Here is an 18,458-nt window from a genome sequence, read left to right as displayed (position 1 = left end):
TTTCAGTGTGGATTCCTCTGATCACAAGACACACATCTAGGCAGTATTCGAGTTTAGTCCACACTTGAGTTACTAATGGCTATAAATGCACTGGCAATGCAATTATTGTGCTCGCCTATAAAGTTTCTAGCAGTAGAAGCATGTACACAGAACATCATTAAATCATCTTCAGAACATCACTCAGTCCAGCATTATGGGAATTCCTCACTGAGGTAGTTAAACGATTTTTAAACTAAGATGCAATCATCTTAGAAAACATCTAACATTTACTTTTGTGTATCATTTATTATATCATGCATAATATTTTGTTAAATACAGTATTTTAAAAGCCATTGAGTTATAATCAGCTTGCACTTACACCATGAGAGCCCACACAAGAAAAAGCAATAGTTAATTTTATTTTTAATTTTTTAACCCTGGACAGGTGTTAAAGTGATAGTTAATTATAGCGATTCTAATGCAATACAAAGTCCATAATCCGGACTCGTCAGGCGATTATAGATCATCAATTTAAATCTGGTAAGATGGCATGTAGAAAGAAATTATACAATTAAAAATATGAAACTGTAATTAATGAAATAAAGAGCAATTATGATCTAAAGGGTATTAAAATTTACAAAAAAAAAAAGCTTAATATTTATTTGTTTACTTTATTAAACATTTCTTTCAATGTAAGTTTTTAAGTTGCTTCGTTTTTTGTGCTAAACGCGCATGCATAAACATTAAACGTGCATGCGTAAAGCATACAAAAAACAAGTTTGTGGCTTTGAGGTCCGGATTATAGATCATTCCGGATAATGGATGTCTGTATTACAGACTTTGTACTGTACAGACACATTTATTTGTTTATACATATTCATTTGAAGTATGTCAAAAATTACATATGCTGGTTTTTTATAAAAGAGATTTTTAATAATTTTTATTTTTATTAATGTATTGTATTAAATAAAATTCATGATTGGAAGTTTCTAACACATATATTTATTTGAGGTAAATGAAAAATAATATTTCTCTAGAATTAATTATTTTATAAAATTTTTAAGGGGGGGGGGAATGGTGAAGTTTTAAAATTAATCTGATAACTACCTGAGTACTCCTTTCATAATGTACCAAACATTGGAGCAATTGGATGACAATTTAGTGTATGCAAATTTTTTTCCAAAATTAGGCTTAGCAGTGCAAAATGCCCATTCCCACAAGACAATGCATGCAGTTAGTGTGCCCTCCCAAGAAAGTAGTTTGGTGATTGAGCTACCCATCATGAATGGGTTGGATACTAACTTGACTGGAAAAAGGCACAAGACCCCAGCCAACCAAAGCCAAGTGATGATGAGTTACATTGACCATCCCAACAGCATTTCACTCAACTGTTATACAAAACAATAATGTTAGTATATCTATTCATATATGCACTTAATCTGCTAAGTTGTTCTTCTACAGAATTGGTATACACATTCTTTCTCCGATTTTCAAAAGGTAAAACTTGCAAAAAAAAGGAAGGAATAGCTTAATAAATATGGTTTAAGTTCAGCAGTTATTAAGGAAAATGCGATAATGGTTAAAACTGCAAAATATTCACAATTCTACTCCAGTCAATTAACACTACTTTCAGTCACTAAAAAGAAAAGAAATAAGCAACATTGCAGACTTCAGGAAGCAAAAGTTTTCATGCCCAATATGCAAAAACTTGTTAAAAGGCACAAAATTTTCAAGAGCTCATATCAAACTTTCAATACTAAATAACATTTTTAAAAAAAGCTTCGCACAAATAAATCATTCTAACATACCCACCCATCCAGGTCAAATATAAAAAATTGATAAGAAATCAATTTCCTCAATCATACACACACATGCTTATGCTAAATATTCTACTAAATCATCCACAATATGCCATAGAAAATACATCAAACACACACATGCTTATGCTAAATATTCTACTAAATCATCCACAATATGCCATAGAAAATACATTTTCAGGTATAGAACAAAATTATATCAGTATGCACATAAAAAGACCAGTATGTAATTATCACTAACCATAAATTCTGTTATTATGTTTTACAGCAAACATTTTAGTATTCTGTCACAAAAAAAAAAAAAAACAAAAAAAAAAAATACATGCATCCAGAAGAAATTGAGGCACAATTACAAAACTCAGCAAGATTGTAGTCTGGTAAGAGATATACAAATGATTTATATTTTAGCACCTATGAGACAAGAGTAAGAGTGCTAAGTGCATATGAGATGCGCAGCTGGGAGAGTTTGAGAGCATCTGCACTTGTGGTGTAGGGCAATTCAAACAAATCTGTCAACTTGGATGGACGGTACTGTGACTAGAGATGCTTCTGAGACATAAATGGCGGCAGTACAAACAGTTGTCAGACTTTGAGAAAGGGCGTATAGTAGGCCTCAGAGAAACAGGTTGGTCGAACAGGCATATCGGCCACCACCTTGGTAACAGCAATATGGTACTTGCTCAGTGTTGCCAACAACAGATTACAGAAGGGATAGTCTACCGTCCCGGAGAGTCAGGACGTCCAAGGAACACAAATGAGCGCAAGAGTCATGCAATCATAACAGCGGCCACTTCTGCACTAACAATGTCGCTAGCATCAATTCAATGCCATTTACCACCTTCCAGGTATCTGGTGGCATTAAGGGAAACCATTTGGGAACAACAGAAAAATGCTGATATATGTTGCTGACGTCCATTAAGACACCTACCACTGACTCAACAACATAGGAAGTGTCGATCGGATTTTTGCCAAACTCAGGCAAGTTGGAGTGTGACCAACTGGACATGTAATTTTCAGCGATGAATCCCGATTCAGTCTCAGTGCTGATGGCCAACACACATGCAAGTGAAGGCGACCATGCCAACGCCTGATCCTGCATTTGTTGTTGAGCGAAATATGGCAATTACATAAGGTGTGACCGTGTGCGGAGAGATTTGTTGGGACACATGATCACTTCTAGTCGTCCTTCAAGGCACTATGATGGCTTGCAGTTACACAGATGACATTTTAATGCCAGTTGTACTGCCCATGTTATCAAGTTGCCCAGGTGCTATTTATCAGCAAGACAATGCTCGTCCACATAATGCGTAACTCTCCCAACAATGACTTCAAGAATATGATGTACTTCCGTGGCCTGCCATATCACCAGACCTCTTGCCAATAGAGCACACTTGGGACATGCTTGGAAGGTGCAAAGATTATGGCATGATCTTCTGCAGAGGGTCACAGGTGACCTACTTGATTCGATGCCATGACGTGTTCCTTTAGATCTAGAAGTAGCTATACTACTTAGTGATTTGTAGCCTTCAAGTTTTAACTTCTTAATAAAATTATCTTTCGTTCTGAATTTGTAATAATTTGTTTATCTCCTCATACACTACATACATGTTAAGTTTCATGATAGTAGTTCATTTTCTTCTGGGTGCATATATTTTTTGTGTCAGAGTGTATATATAGTATTCTGTTTGTATCTTTTAGTGCAAGTTAAATACACTTAAAATGACAAAAATGATTTTTTTTATTTTAATGGACTACCTAATGTGCATATGATGGCCAGTAGTACTTCAAAATTTAAGTCCAGGTTAAATTTTTGTTTCCCCTAATCACATTCTAAGATGAAAACACCTGTATTAGCCAATGCATGACTGTTTTATAATAGTCTTATTGCAGATATTACTACAGTAATGAGGTCAGTACTATACTCATAACATTATATTTATAATATTATATAGATTAATTCATGTTTTTAATATAGGTCACAGTCAAAGTACTACGGAATTTTAACTCTCAGAATTATACAGGATTCATTTAATTTTAATAATACCAGAAGGCCTGACCAAAAAATAATATTACAATTTCTGTCTGATTGGAATGGAAATTTCTTACAGATTATAATTTTGTAACAAAACAAAACAAAAAATTGTATATTTTCAATAATATCATTTCATAAATTTTAATAGCTGAGCTTCAATTTCAATTTTTAATAAAATTCGAAGATTAATTGTTTGGTTGATAAATAGAAGTACATCTGATAATGATCTTATTAGTGAATAATACTTAAACGAATAAACAAGATAAATACTTTTTTGGATGCAGAAAACTTTATTTCTGTTGAAGACTACATTAACTTAGTTTTACATTAAAATTAATTTTGCAATGTTTTCTCAGACTGGTCCAATATTTATATTAATGGTACTCACATATTAATGCAACCATCTTAGTAGAAATCGCTAAACTCTGGTAACCATGCTCATAATTAGCCTTCAGTCAAATAATGCCACCATTTTCGTATGCGCTCTTTTTGCTATATCCCAAATTCCAACAGTTTAAAAAAAAAAAGTGCTATTTTTTACTTACACTTAAGTTTTAAAATATGTGCTTGTGAAATTTGCCAGCAATGGAAGAAACTGCAATAGAATTTCTGCAAGAATACAGAATTTTGTTTTTCTAAATCGAAACACAAGGAAATGTGTCCTTCACAGCCACTGTTACCGAGGGTTGTACGAGAATAAGTCTCTACAATTCTCTCTCTCTTTTTTCTTTAAAGCAAAAACTTATTAAAGTGTACTTCAGGAGAAGAATAGAGGTAAATTATTACAGAAATATTTTACAAAGAATGTAAGCATTTTATTTTTTAATGTATCATATAATCCATTTTAATTAATAATGATAATAAAATAAAATCTGTATTTTAAATTGCCAAACTATGTTTTGTTTTCATACATTGATAATATTTATTGACTTACAATGAACAACAATTGTTTGGGAATCTTTCTAAAAAAAAGTTTCAAAAACCACCAACTTGCACCCGATAAGTAACTTCAACCTTTTTATCTGTAAAATGATTGGTTGGTATTGAGTTTTGGCACATAACCCAGCGGTTATGATGTGCCACGAGTAGGGTTATATATACAAACGTAGAAATACAGAAACAATCACCAGAATCACACAAAAGTACTTCTATGCAAAATTACAGTATAAGTGCGTGACATAATTGAGTATAAGAGCAAAATGAAGGTATGAAATAAAAGGACAGCAATGCTTGAAATTTGAAAGCTATATTTAAAACTATTTTCTGTGTGGAAAACACTTGTCTAAAGATGGTTTATGTTAAAAGACCAGATGTAGTTAAAATTTAAATGCTATAATACATTTTGATTGCTTTTAAAAACCTAAAGATTTATAAATGGGGTTGTTCCCCAATTAAATCCATCAATGTTGGATTTGTTTCATGAAGAAACTGCAATCTATGAGGATTAAAAAGAGGACAGTTAATTAAAATATGTTCAATGGATAAAAGAAAATTGCTTGAACTGCATATAGGTTCAATTCCTCCATTCAGTAAATACTGATGAGTTATTCTTGAATGACCAATATGAAGGCGAGTCAATAGGACTTCCTCCTTACGATTTCTATTCAATTCCCAACACTGCAGCCGGGCTTTTACACGTCTTAATTTATTGTTCACTTGAGTCTCCCATAACTTCTGCCATTTATCTAACATTCTGCTTTTGATGACCTTCTGAATATCTCTAAAGGGGATAGACTGGTGGACACTTTCAACAGGTGATTTAGCTGCAATATCTGCTAATTCCTTCCCCTTGATTCCAACATGTCCAGGTACCCAGCAGTAAATGATGCTGTAACCTTGATCCTTCAAACTTTGATCTAGCTTAGCTACTTCCCAAATTAAAGGATTGTCATTATTATAGAAGGTTTTCATCGACATCAGGGCACTTTTGCAATCCATATAGATGATGTATTTCTTGCAGTGCTGTCTAGAAATATATATTAGAGCATTTTAGATGGCAAATATTTCTGAAGAAGAAACAGAATATGCTTCAGGCAGCCTAAAGCTTTTCATAGTATCACAGTACACAAATGCCGATCCAACTTGATTGTTAGACTTTGAGCCATCCGTATATATAGGGGTATAGCAGTTGTACCTGCATCTGTGCTCTTCAAAGATTTGTCAAAAAACAACGTTGAAAGGATTGCTCTTATTGAAATTACCGAAAATGTTGAGAGTAGTAATTTTTAGACATGTGGAAGGTGGGGTATCATATAACCTTACATCTTTAGCTTGTACATCAGTCAACTCATAATTTTACAAAAGTGACTGTATCTTCAAAGAGAAAGGAGGGATGCAAGAAGTTCGTGCTTAATACAAAAGATTGTACCAGTCATCAAAGAGAAGTGATCGAACAGGATGAAGTGGTTGAGAATTTACTATGAAGTAGTACTTCAGGGGATTAATTGTTCACGTCTTAGACTTAAAGATGGCTCATTGCATTTGAAATAAACTCTGTACTGGAGATGTTCTGAAAGCACCAGAACAAATTCGCGGAGCTTGGTGGTGGATAGGGTAAATTTTCAGCAATACCGAGGGTCGTGCAGATCCATAGGTATTGATCCACATTCAATTTTTGATCGAGTAAGACATCTATAAATTTGCAGCATGGAATGTCTATCAGCACCCCAAGAGGTATTCGCTAAGAGCTTCAGAATATTTAATTTCTTAAGGCACTTGTTCTTCAAGTTTAATACATGGAACAAGAAACTGAGCTTCCTGTCAAATATTAATCCTAGGAACTTAACCTCAATTAGCAATTAGCAATTTTGTTTAAACAAACCTGTAGTTCTCTCTGAATACAACGCATGTCTGGGCCTTGACAACTAATCTGAAGGTCATCAACATATAATGTGCCGAGGTCTGGTTTTGGAAGTTCATTAAGAATAAAATTAATTTTTAAATTAGAAAGAGTGACACTTAAAACACACCTTTGGGGCACACCTTCCTCTTATATAAACTCCTTTGGCAGCAAAGAGCCTATCTGCACTTGGACACATCTATCCATTAAAAAGTTCTGCATGAAAAGTGGTAACCGTCCGCACAATTCAGTGTCATAAAAATCACGAAGTATTCCATATCTTCATGTTCTGTCATATGCTTTCTCCAAATCAAAGAATATGGACACTAAGTGATTTCTTTTCACAAAAGCATTTCGTATATCTGTTTCAAGAGTTACAATATTATCTGTAGTTGATCTTCATTTTAAGAAACCGCTCCGATATGGCGATAACAGACAATTTTCTTCTAAATAGTGGACTAAGCAGTAGTTTACCATCTTTTCAAGAACTTTGCATATACAGCTGGTCAGAGCAATGGGACAATAGTCAAAGGGATTCCTATGATCTTTTCCTGGTTTTGCTATAGGGATTACTCTAGCTCTTCGCCGTGCATGCGGGAAAAGCAGTTCCCTCCATATTCTATTATATAGTGCAAGGAGGGCGGCTAATGATTTAGAAGGGAGATGTTTTATCATCTCATAATTCGTGCCATCAGGGGCCGGACTTGTTTTGCCAGTTTTGAACAACACTCTCCTCAATTCAAGCATTGAAAATCAATATCATAAACTTCCAGGTTGGAAGTGCTAAATACAATTCTTTTATCTTCCATATGATGCTTGTAGGAGAGAAATTCTGTGGAATAATTACTACCACTTGATACATTGGCAAAAGCTTCTCCAAGAGTGTTAGCAATTTCTTCTCTGCAACTTATCATTTGGCCATTTGCAAAATTGCAAAATTGGAATTGAGTAATTCTTGTATAAACCTGATGCTTTTCGGACCCATTCCCACACTTTTTTGCCAGGTGTAGATGATGTAACAGATGCTACATAAGATCTCCAAGAATCCCTCTGACTTTGTCTCCATACATTTCTAGCTTTAGCTCTGTCTCTTTTGAAAGTAAGAAAATTGGATGGGGTACCATTGAAAAATACCCCAGGCTTTTCTTTGCTGCCTTTGAGTCTTCTGACATTCACTGTTCCACCAGGATTTAGGGTATTTGGGAACCTTTGTTGATGATTTTTGGCACTGAAAGTTCCACCGCTTCAAGGATCTTAAGAGTTATGGTGTCCACTGCTTTATCTATAGGCATCATATTTACCATATCTTCCAATAACACCACGTGGGAAGCGAACCGATTCCAATCTGCCAGATCTAACAGAAAGTGTGCAGGTCTAAAAATGGGGTTAGTATTAGGTCCTCTCAAAGACAGAAAAACTGGAAAATGATCACTATTAAAAGGATCACTTCTGACATTAAGAGACAAAAAAAGCAGAGGAGAAGGTGAACAAATGGCAAGATCCAAAACATGGAAGGTCCTTGAAGGTTGATGGAAATATGTTTTCTCCTCATTATTTAGAAGGCAGAGGCAGTGATTATCAATCATACGTTCTATCTGTCTTCCACGTGAATTAATATCGCCGCTTCCCCAAACAGGATTGTCACCATTAAAGTCACCAAGAATAATGAAGGGAGTAAGTAGTTGCTCTATGAGGTCATCTAAGTCCTGCTGATCAATGTGTCTATTTGGAGGTAGATATAACGAACAGACTGAGATTAATGTTGTTATATTTATTTGAATTGCTATCGCCTGGAGATGTGTGGCTAAAGGCAGTACAGAAGCTGGATAGTTATTTGAATTCAAAAGGACAACATCTCCACATGTACGCTCGTTAGGCACATTATCTTTCCTATACCTCCGAAGTTTAGTTGAAGTGTTTAACCTGAGCAGAGTTTCCTGCAGTGCGATACACACAGGATTATAAGTATCAATCAGGTCTTTGATGTGTACAAGACTTTGGTGAAACTCGACAGTTCCAAGAAACGAGGGTGGCCATCACGGAGACTTATCTTTTTTATGCTTATTTTTAGTTGAGCGTGGAATCAGATGTTTCGGAAGGTTGAGGCCTTCATCTGTTTCCATCTCTGAATCTATCATATTAGCACAGATGCTGCTAACTGAGCTATTGCTCGGGCTTCTAAATTTTGATTGGTTCTGTATTACTTTTTGTTTTTTCTTTGTAGTTCTATGCTCAGGCGGATCCGGTTTTTTTATTACTTCGCTTTTGTCTGCTTGATTACTCTTTGATTTTTCTTTAGTTTTTTCAGGTTGAAGAGTAGGTAATGTTTGAGTTCCAATTGATCGAAAAGTTTTACAGGCATTGTCATAGGAAACGTCGAGACTGAGAGCTATCAACTATCATCTTTGCTTCTGCATAGGGTAAGATAGCCATGACAGGAGAATTTAGAATGTCCATAGCATTGACATTGGAAACAACACATTGGAATGGGTATGTATGGTTGGACTGGGCAATTTAGATATCCTGCTTTGATAAGATTTGAGAAGAACCGGAGTTTTAAATGTTAATATAATATGTCTCGTGTTTACAAGTTGTTCATCTCGGCATATCTTAATTTTTTGCCCTCTGCACTCATCTTGGTTTTTCAGTTCAGCAATCATTTCATCCCCTGTATTAGGTCTGATTCTGAAATGAAGCCACGGGAGAAATTTAATGTCTTATGAGGAGAGAATTTTATTTGTGTGTTTCCGAGTCTTGTTAGCTTGCTAACAAGTGAAGCTGTCTGTTTGGGGGATCTGGTTTCTATAAGTAGATCACCAGATCTAAGCTTCTTAATGTTTTTTGTTTTGCCTATTGCTGAAGTTACGTACTTATTTATAAAAAAAGGCAACATTTTCTGCAGTTCGTATTTAAGTTATTTATAACAAAGAATCTGTAGTTTTCAGTAGATCTTAATTCGGAATTAATAGTGGTTTCCTTCTGCGTTTTATCAATTGATTCAAGTGTTTTTTTGTCTGCGAGAGCACGTACTGTTGATTTATTAATTATCATAATCTGCCCAAGCTTGGTTTGAGAAGTACAATTATTTGAAGAAGTCATAATAAGAATATTTTTTCGGACATGGCTTTATTACCCACCATCGAGTCTAACAAGGGGATGCAGATGCCTGCACCGTGCTAGTCATGTCTATATGCTCACAGAGCATCCATGGAACCGACCTCCACCTTTAACGAGGTGTTCAGCAGATGCTCCGATTGCTTAACCCCAAGCCAAAAACAAACTTGACCAGCCAACTGATACCTACGGGGCCAGTATGTACCACACGTTTAAACTGAAGCAGAGGCCAAAGCAGTGTGCTGGGGACAGTACCTCATCCCTCCACTACCAGGACCCTCCTTTCCAGTTTTACGGGTCTCCATGCACGGCAAACACACGGGCAGTTTACTCACTCTCAGTGAGGAGCTTTTACAAAGAGATGTAGCAGTCTCTCACCTGGAGCCCCAACCTCCAAGAAGGAAACCACAAAGGGAGAAAGAGAGGGAAAAGCAGAAGACAAGAAAAGGAGAAAAGGAAAGTGAGACAGAACACTGGGGCTAACAAGGTCGTGACGCCGTCTCACCAAGAAGGGGATCCCCTGAAGGACTAGGGTACCTCGGAATTGCCACACCCGTAATCACAAAAGTGAGCCCAAGGAGTTTTATATGTAAAAAAAAAAAAATCGCTACACTGTACTAAGGTGGTTGCATTAATATGAAGGCACTATATAAATCTAGTTATGATTATTTTTATAGATAAAATCCACTTACATAAACAATCATTGTTTCAATTAAATAACACTGATGAGACATATCTGTGACCATGGTGACCATATTATTATCTGTAGTACGAACTAATGTTGGACCAAACACTATAGCCAAATTCCTTGCTTCCATCTGAGAAGAAATAATAATATTATGTGTACAAAATATATATTCTTTACATATGAGCAAAAATTCAGTACATCAAAATGAAAGAAAGAATTAATTAAAAGCTTTTTAATTAATTAAGATACAATAACACGCCGAACAAACATTAATTTAGAAGTCAAACAATGTTGATTCAACTCATATAACGCTGATTTTTGCTGTTTGACTTTTAAATTAATAGCTTTTGACTTTGAGAAATATTAAATACAAATTATTATTATTTGACTTTTTAATTAAAAATATCAGCTTCTTTATAATACACTTTTGAATGATATTCATATGCAAAAAAAAATTATTAGCAGATACTATTAAAAGATACCATTTGCTTCCATCAAGTGGTAATTATTTAAAACTGTTAATAAATAAAAAATACTTTTATTGCTGTTAAGGAAAATGTTATTAGGGAATGTTTAAAGATTTTAAGGATTCTAATTAACCCTGAAAAACTAGTAGGCATATACTTGTTTTAAAGTTTATCTAATTCTGAAACTCTTTTACTGGTAGTTTTTCTGAAGACAAAGAATAATTAAAACATGTAACAAGAAAATTATGAGTGTTTAAACATTTAACTGTACATTCATTAGGAAACAGTTCCATCTATAATTTATTATCAGCCTTTTCAAATTTACAATTACCATTTTACATATATTAAACACAGCTTCAAACTGAAACACATTAGTACAAGAACTAACATAAAAACCACCTCTTTTCAAAAGATTTTATGAAAATATTTTTGTTTGTTTTGCTATTAATAAGAAACTACTAATTTAGAAGCAAAAGTTTTTTGAAAACAAATATTAACATTTAGAAAAGATACATAAAAAAGAAAGAGTTATAACATTAAATTTTCTAATTAAACCATACAAAAAGATATTTAGATTACTTTATTAGTGTCAGAGTGTTCAACTACTTTCTTCAAGTGATACATCAAATATCGCAGAGTGGCAAAGTAGTGAACTGGTAGTTGATAGAGCTGAAAAATAAAGCCATTTATATAAAAAAAAGCAGATAGCAATTATGCACCAGCAGTCCTTATTACAAGACACCATAGTTAATTCAATTAATACAGCAAAGTAGGAATATATGAAGTGAATACAAGTTACACAAATAACACATTCATATTTATTTATTTATTTTTCTTTCTTGTGCATCACACCGATGTAATATGTTTTCACATCATTAACCATCATTAAAAATTATTCTATGCATGAAGACAGAAATGTCCATCACAGTATTGTTTATTTGCAGGAATATATTGACAATGTTATCCCATTCGGTCAAGAAACAAATCAATAAAAGAATGAATTGTTACAAAATTGTAGCACAATTTTTTTAATTTTCATACTATTTTATTATATGTATTGTATTGTTCCATTTTCAAGACTCATTATTTTTTTCAACAGTATAGAAGAGTTTGTAATTGCTGAAAACATTCTCAAATATACGCATATTAATTTAACATTTAAACCAATTTTCAAAGACAGGCTCTATGACAGTAGAGTCTTGTAACTCAAAAGCTTTGACAATAATTAAATTGTAACACACAATCTTTATTATTATAAAATAAGGAATTTGTATGCAAGTCCACTGCATAGTCTAGGGGCAGGCTAAGAGCTGCAAAATTACATACAATGTGTAGACAATAAAAGTATGCACTTCAAAGTGATTTTTTATCAAAAGAATTTTTTTGTATTAAACATTAAAACAATGCTTTGGAGAATTTCATTATTTGCACAATCAAATGGGATGGAGACCTTTTTTTTTAAATGTTTATTCCAAATTTCTAGCATAATTTACCAATTTTTCAAAAACAGCTTTTTTTTTATAATTATACTCTATCAGATTTATTATCTAGCATCCTAAAATGAAAATTATACCTTTTTAAAATTTTCACTGATAACAACCCTACAAACTCTTTCAGAATAAAAATGACAAAAAATTTATTACCGTAATTTCCGGAAAAAAGGCCGCATCAACACAAATGGCGCACTTGAGAAAAGTGGCGGGAAAAAAATTCAAATTACATAAAAACGTCGCATCAGCGTAAACGGCGTAATAGATTAAATTGCGCGTGACATCGTCGTGGGCCGTATAGACGCAAAATCTCAACCTATGTCTTGATATATGACATATGAGTTAAGATAAATGCATGAAATGAAACCATAACTCAAAAATAAATTAAAGGTAAGAAATGTTGAAAATATATTTATGTTCCCAAATATACTTACATTTACCCACTAAAGAAGTCTAGATTTGTAATACTCAGACTATATTGTAAAAAATGTTGCAACAACGAAATATTAAATTTGGATTACAAAAGGAAATTTTAAATTTTACTCACAAAAGGAATTATAGCAAACTATACATCATATGAAGCCATCAAAATCTGATTCTTCACTATCTGAATTAATAAGATTTAGTAAATCCTGATCTAAGTCCAAGTCTTCCAGATCGTCACATTCATCCTCTTGGTTTACAGTCTTTTTATCTAAGGATATAATTTCAGCTTCTTTGAACCCTGCTATTATTGACGATGTTTTTACTGATTTCCACGCACTTCCTACCCACTTTGCAACTTCTTCATAAGATGGTCCACGCATTTTACCGCTTTTGGTATACATATGCAATCCTTCACTCATCTAACACTCCCACCACTTTCGGACTTCAGCGTTGAAGGATTTATTACCTGACAAATCTAATGGTTGTAAGATTTTTTGTCAAACCACCAGGAATTATTGCTACGGTCGTAGACAATTTTTCACATCTGGTTTTCACTGACTCAAGTAAATGATCACGCATGGAATGCCTTATCAATAACCCTTTTGTTTGGAAAAAAGATCTCTTACGACACTGCCAAACTTTTTGTAGCCACTCATGCATGATTATTTCGCACATCCAGCCATTCACATTTGCACAAATAATTATGTCATTAGGAAAATCTCCCTTCGAAATAGTTTTTCGTTTAAAAATGATCATCGGCTTTAGCTTGTCATAGTTTGCGGCACAAGCTAACACACATGTAAATGACATTCTTTCATGCCCCATTGTAAACACAGATAGAGTTTTTGCACCAGTTTCATCAACAGATCTGTTTGCAGGAAAGTCGAAAGCTAACGGCGTTTCATTCATATTTATTACCTGTGACCGAAGAAGTTTTTTTTGTCAATAATATCTGTAACATATTTTAGAAAAAATGGCTTTTTATCCAGCCAGTCCATTGGTAACCGTTGCCCAACTGTTGTTCTAGTACCCACAGAAATATTTTTTCTTTTCATAAATCTGCTACACCAGCAAGGCCCTCCTTTGAAATCATTTATGTTCATTTGTTTTGCTATAAATTTTGCTTGTAAGCAAAATTGCTCAAATTGCCATTCCCTTTCCTTGTTGCTCCATTATCCAGTTTGCAAGGTCGTTCTCTAGATTCGGCCACCTTACAGTACCACTTCTTTTGGCTCGTTTCTGTTGTGGCGTATTTTTAAGTTCTTCTTTTTCAGTTCTCCAAAATCAAATACATCTCTCGTCCACTTCAAACTCTTTAGCTGCTGCTCTATTTCCAATTTTTTCAGCATGTGAAATTACATTATGCTTAAAACCAGCAGTATAGCTTCTGCGCCGTTTAGGTGCCATTTTCAAAATGTTTCCACTCCCTTCTTACTTAAAAACTATCCAACAAGTACTTATACCCAAACTGATGGGATCCGTATCTGGCAGAATGCCAAGAAAAATCGATTCATGCTGAAGGGAAAATACGTCAGGTCAGAGTTTATTATTGCGAGGCAAATGGAGTCGTGTTCGCCTTTGAAAAAAATTGCAGAAAAGGCAGGGGTGGGGAGAGGATGGGTGCTGGAAGATTCATCGAATGGCAGAGGAGAGAGACTATTCAAAATGATGAGAATGCTGATTTGAAAGGGGAAGAATGTTATTGTTCTGAGATCTAGTTTAGGGTGAATAAGGCATGTAGGTCCGTTCAAGGAAAAGAATGTAAACAAAATAATGTTCGCAAAAAGCAACTAAGTGGTCTTTTGTGTGGGAACAGCACCAATCTATGTACAATGACAAGGCCAACCAAACTGTGTACAATGACAAGGTTATTCAAACTATGTACAATGACCATCACAGGAAATATTTTATTTTTAGTGCACCTAAACGCCACATAGGTAGAAATGCCACAACTGCTGAAAATTTAAGTTTTAAACATGCTAAAACGCTGTGGCGTTTCTTCTGGAAATTACGGTATATATACTATATGTACGTGTGGCCGCCCAGTCGGTATAGTGGTCAGGGAAGCTGACTGCGATGCCAAAGGGCCTGGGTTCGAATCCCGAAGAAGACATGATTGTAATTGTCCGTCCCTTCATAGGAAAGGCGATGATGGCCCTTCTATAATGTACCTCCATAATAAAAAGACCACCACATCTGGCCTTGTATAGATTAATCGACTGGGTCACATTTGTAATTGTTCAAAATCTGCCATTGGGGGAAAAATATATATATATATATATATATATATACGTGTGTGTTTGTGTGTGTATATATATATATATATATATTAGGTGATTTCCTATCCTTTTCCCAATATGCTAGAGTATAATTTTAAGCAGTAGTAGTTTCCATTCCACCTAATTTCAATCAATTCGAGTTTCAACCACATGATATTATTATATGTGATATTTTTTTCCCATCACTTCCACTTTTTCACTATAAATGGATTTAAAATAGTGAATTTTTAAATTAAATGGCACTTGCCATTTAAGAGTTGACAGCATCCTAAATGTCTGAAAGTTGGAGATAAGTAACAAACTGAAAGTGGTATTACAAGTTAGTACAAATTAAGAAGGCATCTGTTGATACTGCATCTCCCATAACTATACTATAACATGCATCTAACTGGAAAAGAACAAAACTGAGTTTTCAATTTAAAAACTAAGCTTAATATTGTATGCTACAAAATGTGTTTCTTCATTGCAAATACTTTTTTATGTACTGATGATATTAATACAAGCCTTTTGTCATCCAAACAATGTTACCAAAACCAAATATGCATATGTAAGATATTACCTTCATCTTAATAATAAGTTATATTCAATTTGCATATTTTTTAATCTACTAAAAGAAATAACCCATCTTACCACATATTTGATTGCTTTCAGCCTTTTAACTGGATCATCTATTTTACTGGCTTGTATAAATTTTGGATACAAGTATGAAGTAAGTAACGGCTCTGGTAACTTTCGGAAAAAGGCTTTAAGCAAACTGGAAACTATATTCACATCATTCCAGCGGCCATCTTTGAGGACAATATCATCAATACCTTGATTGACCATGTCAGTCAATACGCTGACTGATGCATTATTGCCAGGTACCCTATATATTCCAACAACATCCAAGCCCCTGGTTTCCACTATTTGCACACAAAGCTCCACTATTAAAGGAACATGCTGAAAATACAAAATAAATAAGTACTATACACAATTATTATAATATCAAAAAACTATCTTTTTAGCAGCATAACACCCATAAGGGTAGCTATTTAAAGTATATACTGATTATTATACCAGAACTAAATACGAGTTAATTATATTTAAATATCCAGAGTTCTGAAGCTTAATTAAAAGTATTTCACACCTCAGACTCATCTAGTTTATAATACATTAATTTCAATTGCCAGTATTAGTTTTTTTAATGAGCAAATAATTAATTAAAAATGTTTTCCCTATTTAGTTTTATTGACCATTTCATGTAAAAAAGAGGGGCATGTTAAACCTTAAATTGATACAAATGACAGAACAAAATCCATTTTAGTTTGACATTCAATCTATTCCATCCTTTTTAAGGAATGAAAACAATAAGAAATAATTTTACACATATAAATATTTCATGTGTACCATCTGAAATGTGGGAAGAAAAGCATCGAAAAATTATACTATGCTTCTCTCAAAACATTAAGAAAATTTATTTATCTATGATTTTTCAATTCATTTAAAATTGTAATTTTGATTACTTCTTAAGACTGGGTACATACAGTAAGACTATAATTTACTTTAATTACATAATTTACACTACTGTGCTGAGAGTAAGAGAAAAGTATTTCAAATAAAACTTACTTCATTTGTAACACCAGGGGGTGCATTCTCTAATCTTACTCCAAATGAAGCATCTTTTGGTATCTGAGAATTAGTTCCATGTACTTTCTTCCAACCTTGAACCATTCGATCACGCCACAATACACCAATTTTTGTAAGAGCTAATTCATCTGCAATTAATTTATTATTATAAATCATTTATTCAAGTAGCACAAAATTTTTGGTGGGTTTTGATTACCCTCATGAAACATCACTCACTCAGTGCCAAATCTGGAAAATTGCAAAAAATTTTGCTTGTTTATCTTTACATCATGTAGGTATTATTATGTTCATAAATAGAAGCATTTTATAAGAAACATGAAATTTTATGGGGGGGGGAATCAAAATGGTCGATATTTATATTTTTACAACCAATGGATACTGTTCGGTTAAATATAAAAAAAATATAAACGAACATCACTCAAACATGTGTGAGGTGCATGTATGCATGGTTTAGCTATTGGCTCCATGTAAAATTAAAAACATGTCCAAAAACACAGCAATTCTACTGACTGTTGACACTGGGAGTGTGGATAATGAAAAAGTGTCCCTCTTTTTTTAAATTTATGTTACTTTTATTCTTATTTACAAATCAATTAACAGAATTATATATGACAAAATTATTTTCCAAAATTAAATGAGCTTAACTTTATAGAAAATGAATCATCATATAAGTTTACTAACACAGAACAAATGTTTAACCAATACTTTCTGAAACTTCACAAAACTAGAAAAGTGTGCATACAAAACAATATAAATTTTTCTTTATTTTGTCAATTAGATTTTCTATAAAATTAATCATGACACAGGAACAAATATATTGAATGAAAAATTAATGGTGAGTTAAAACATGATTAATCTGCTTTTCAAATAGAAGCCCAAAATTTGCCCACAATTTTGGTATCTGCATATTAACTGGTACCTGTTGATTCATTACCAACAATCTATTGAGTGCCTTTTGGCAATGAAATGTACGCCCAACATTGGCAGCTCAAGGAAAGTCCCCCCCCCCATTTCTGCCCCGTATTGCTTTGGTAATCACATTCAAAATTGCATCAGATTATTACTTTCTGCCTCCACATGAACCTAACTAAATAAGAAGACAAGAGATTTTCCTAACACCAGTTCTTATTTTAGTAATCTGTTAGATATCATTGGCATTGCATTTTCATTTTATTCCTTACATCATATACAGTTTCAAAGCAAAAAAAACTTTATTTTAATCCCCAAAATATTCAGTCTACTGGAAAGTTCTGTCTGTTTCTATGACAATAATTTTCAACATGTAAGGACATGTTTTTTTGGCGCATGTTCGGCTGTCTACTTTTATTACTTAATGTATACATACTGAAGTAGCAAATTAATTAAAACAAAGTTGATTCACACTAGTCTTAAATGTGAAGCGATAGGGTACCTATGACTACTGATAAAGTTCATTTATGCCACTGTATTTTAAACGAATTTCAACAAGGAAGAAATGCTATAGAAATGTACCTGCTAATACCAAGTATGCGTAATCTTATATTTTCATTGGAGAAATGCAAAAATAAATATTTTACACTTGAAATTAGTTTCAGAGCATATGAACAAAATAAGTAATTACAAATACAAACAAATATACTAATTCAAAGCCTAAATTTTAAAATATATGTGATAAGAAAACAAAATTGGAAATACAGGTACTTTTCCGTTTCGCCGACGCAA

At 33.5% G+C, this 18,458-nt stretch overlaps 1 protein-coding gene across 7 annotated transcripts in view; it reads right to left on the bottom strand.

Annotated features, from left to right (window-relative positions):
• The window catches only part of LOC118198647 (rho GTPase-activating protein 23-like), a 136,442-nt gene that overhangs the window by 11,573 nt on the left and 106,411 nt on the right, over nucleotides 1-18,458 (bottom strand). For 6 of the 7 annotated variants that reach the window (XM_085811748.1, XM_085811745.1, XM_085811746.1 and 3 more), the window contains 4 exons: nucleotides 16,737-16,885; nucleotides 15,762-16,070; nucleotides 11,516-11,605; nucleotides 10,474-10,599 (listed from right to left, as the gene is read on the bottom strand). In XM_085811748.1, the coding sequence (XP_085667874.1) occupies nucleotides 10,474-10,599; nucleotides 11,516-11,605; nucleotides 15,762-16,070; nucleotides 16,737-16,885 (674 nt within the window). The remainder of the gene's footprint in view (nucleotides 1-10,473; nucleotides 10,600-11,515; nucleotides 11,606-15,761; nucleotides 16,071-16,736; nucleotides 16,886-18,458) is intronic. The other variant, XM_085811749.1, reaches the window with a different exon arrangement.

Source organism: Stegodyphus dumicola, chromosome 2, assembly GCF_044657685.1.
Source record: "Stegodyphus dumicola isolate Sdum_Otavi_A_Nest chromosome 2, ASM4465768v1".
In the NCBI taxonomy this organism is placed as follows: Eukaryota; Metazoa; Arthropoda; class Arachnida; order Araneae; family Eresidae; genus Stegodyphus; species Stegodyphus dumicola.
This window is presented reverse-complemented; position numbering and strand designations above follow the sequence as displayed.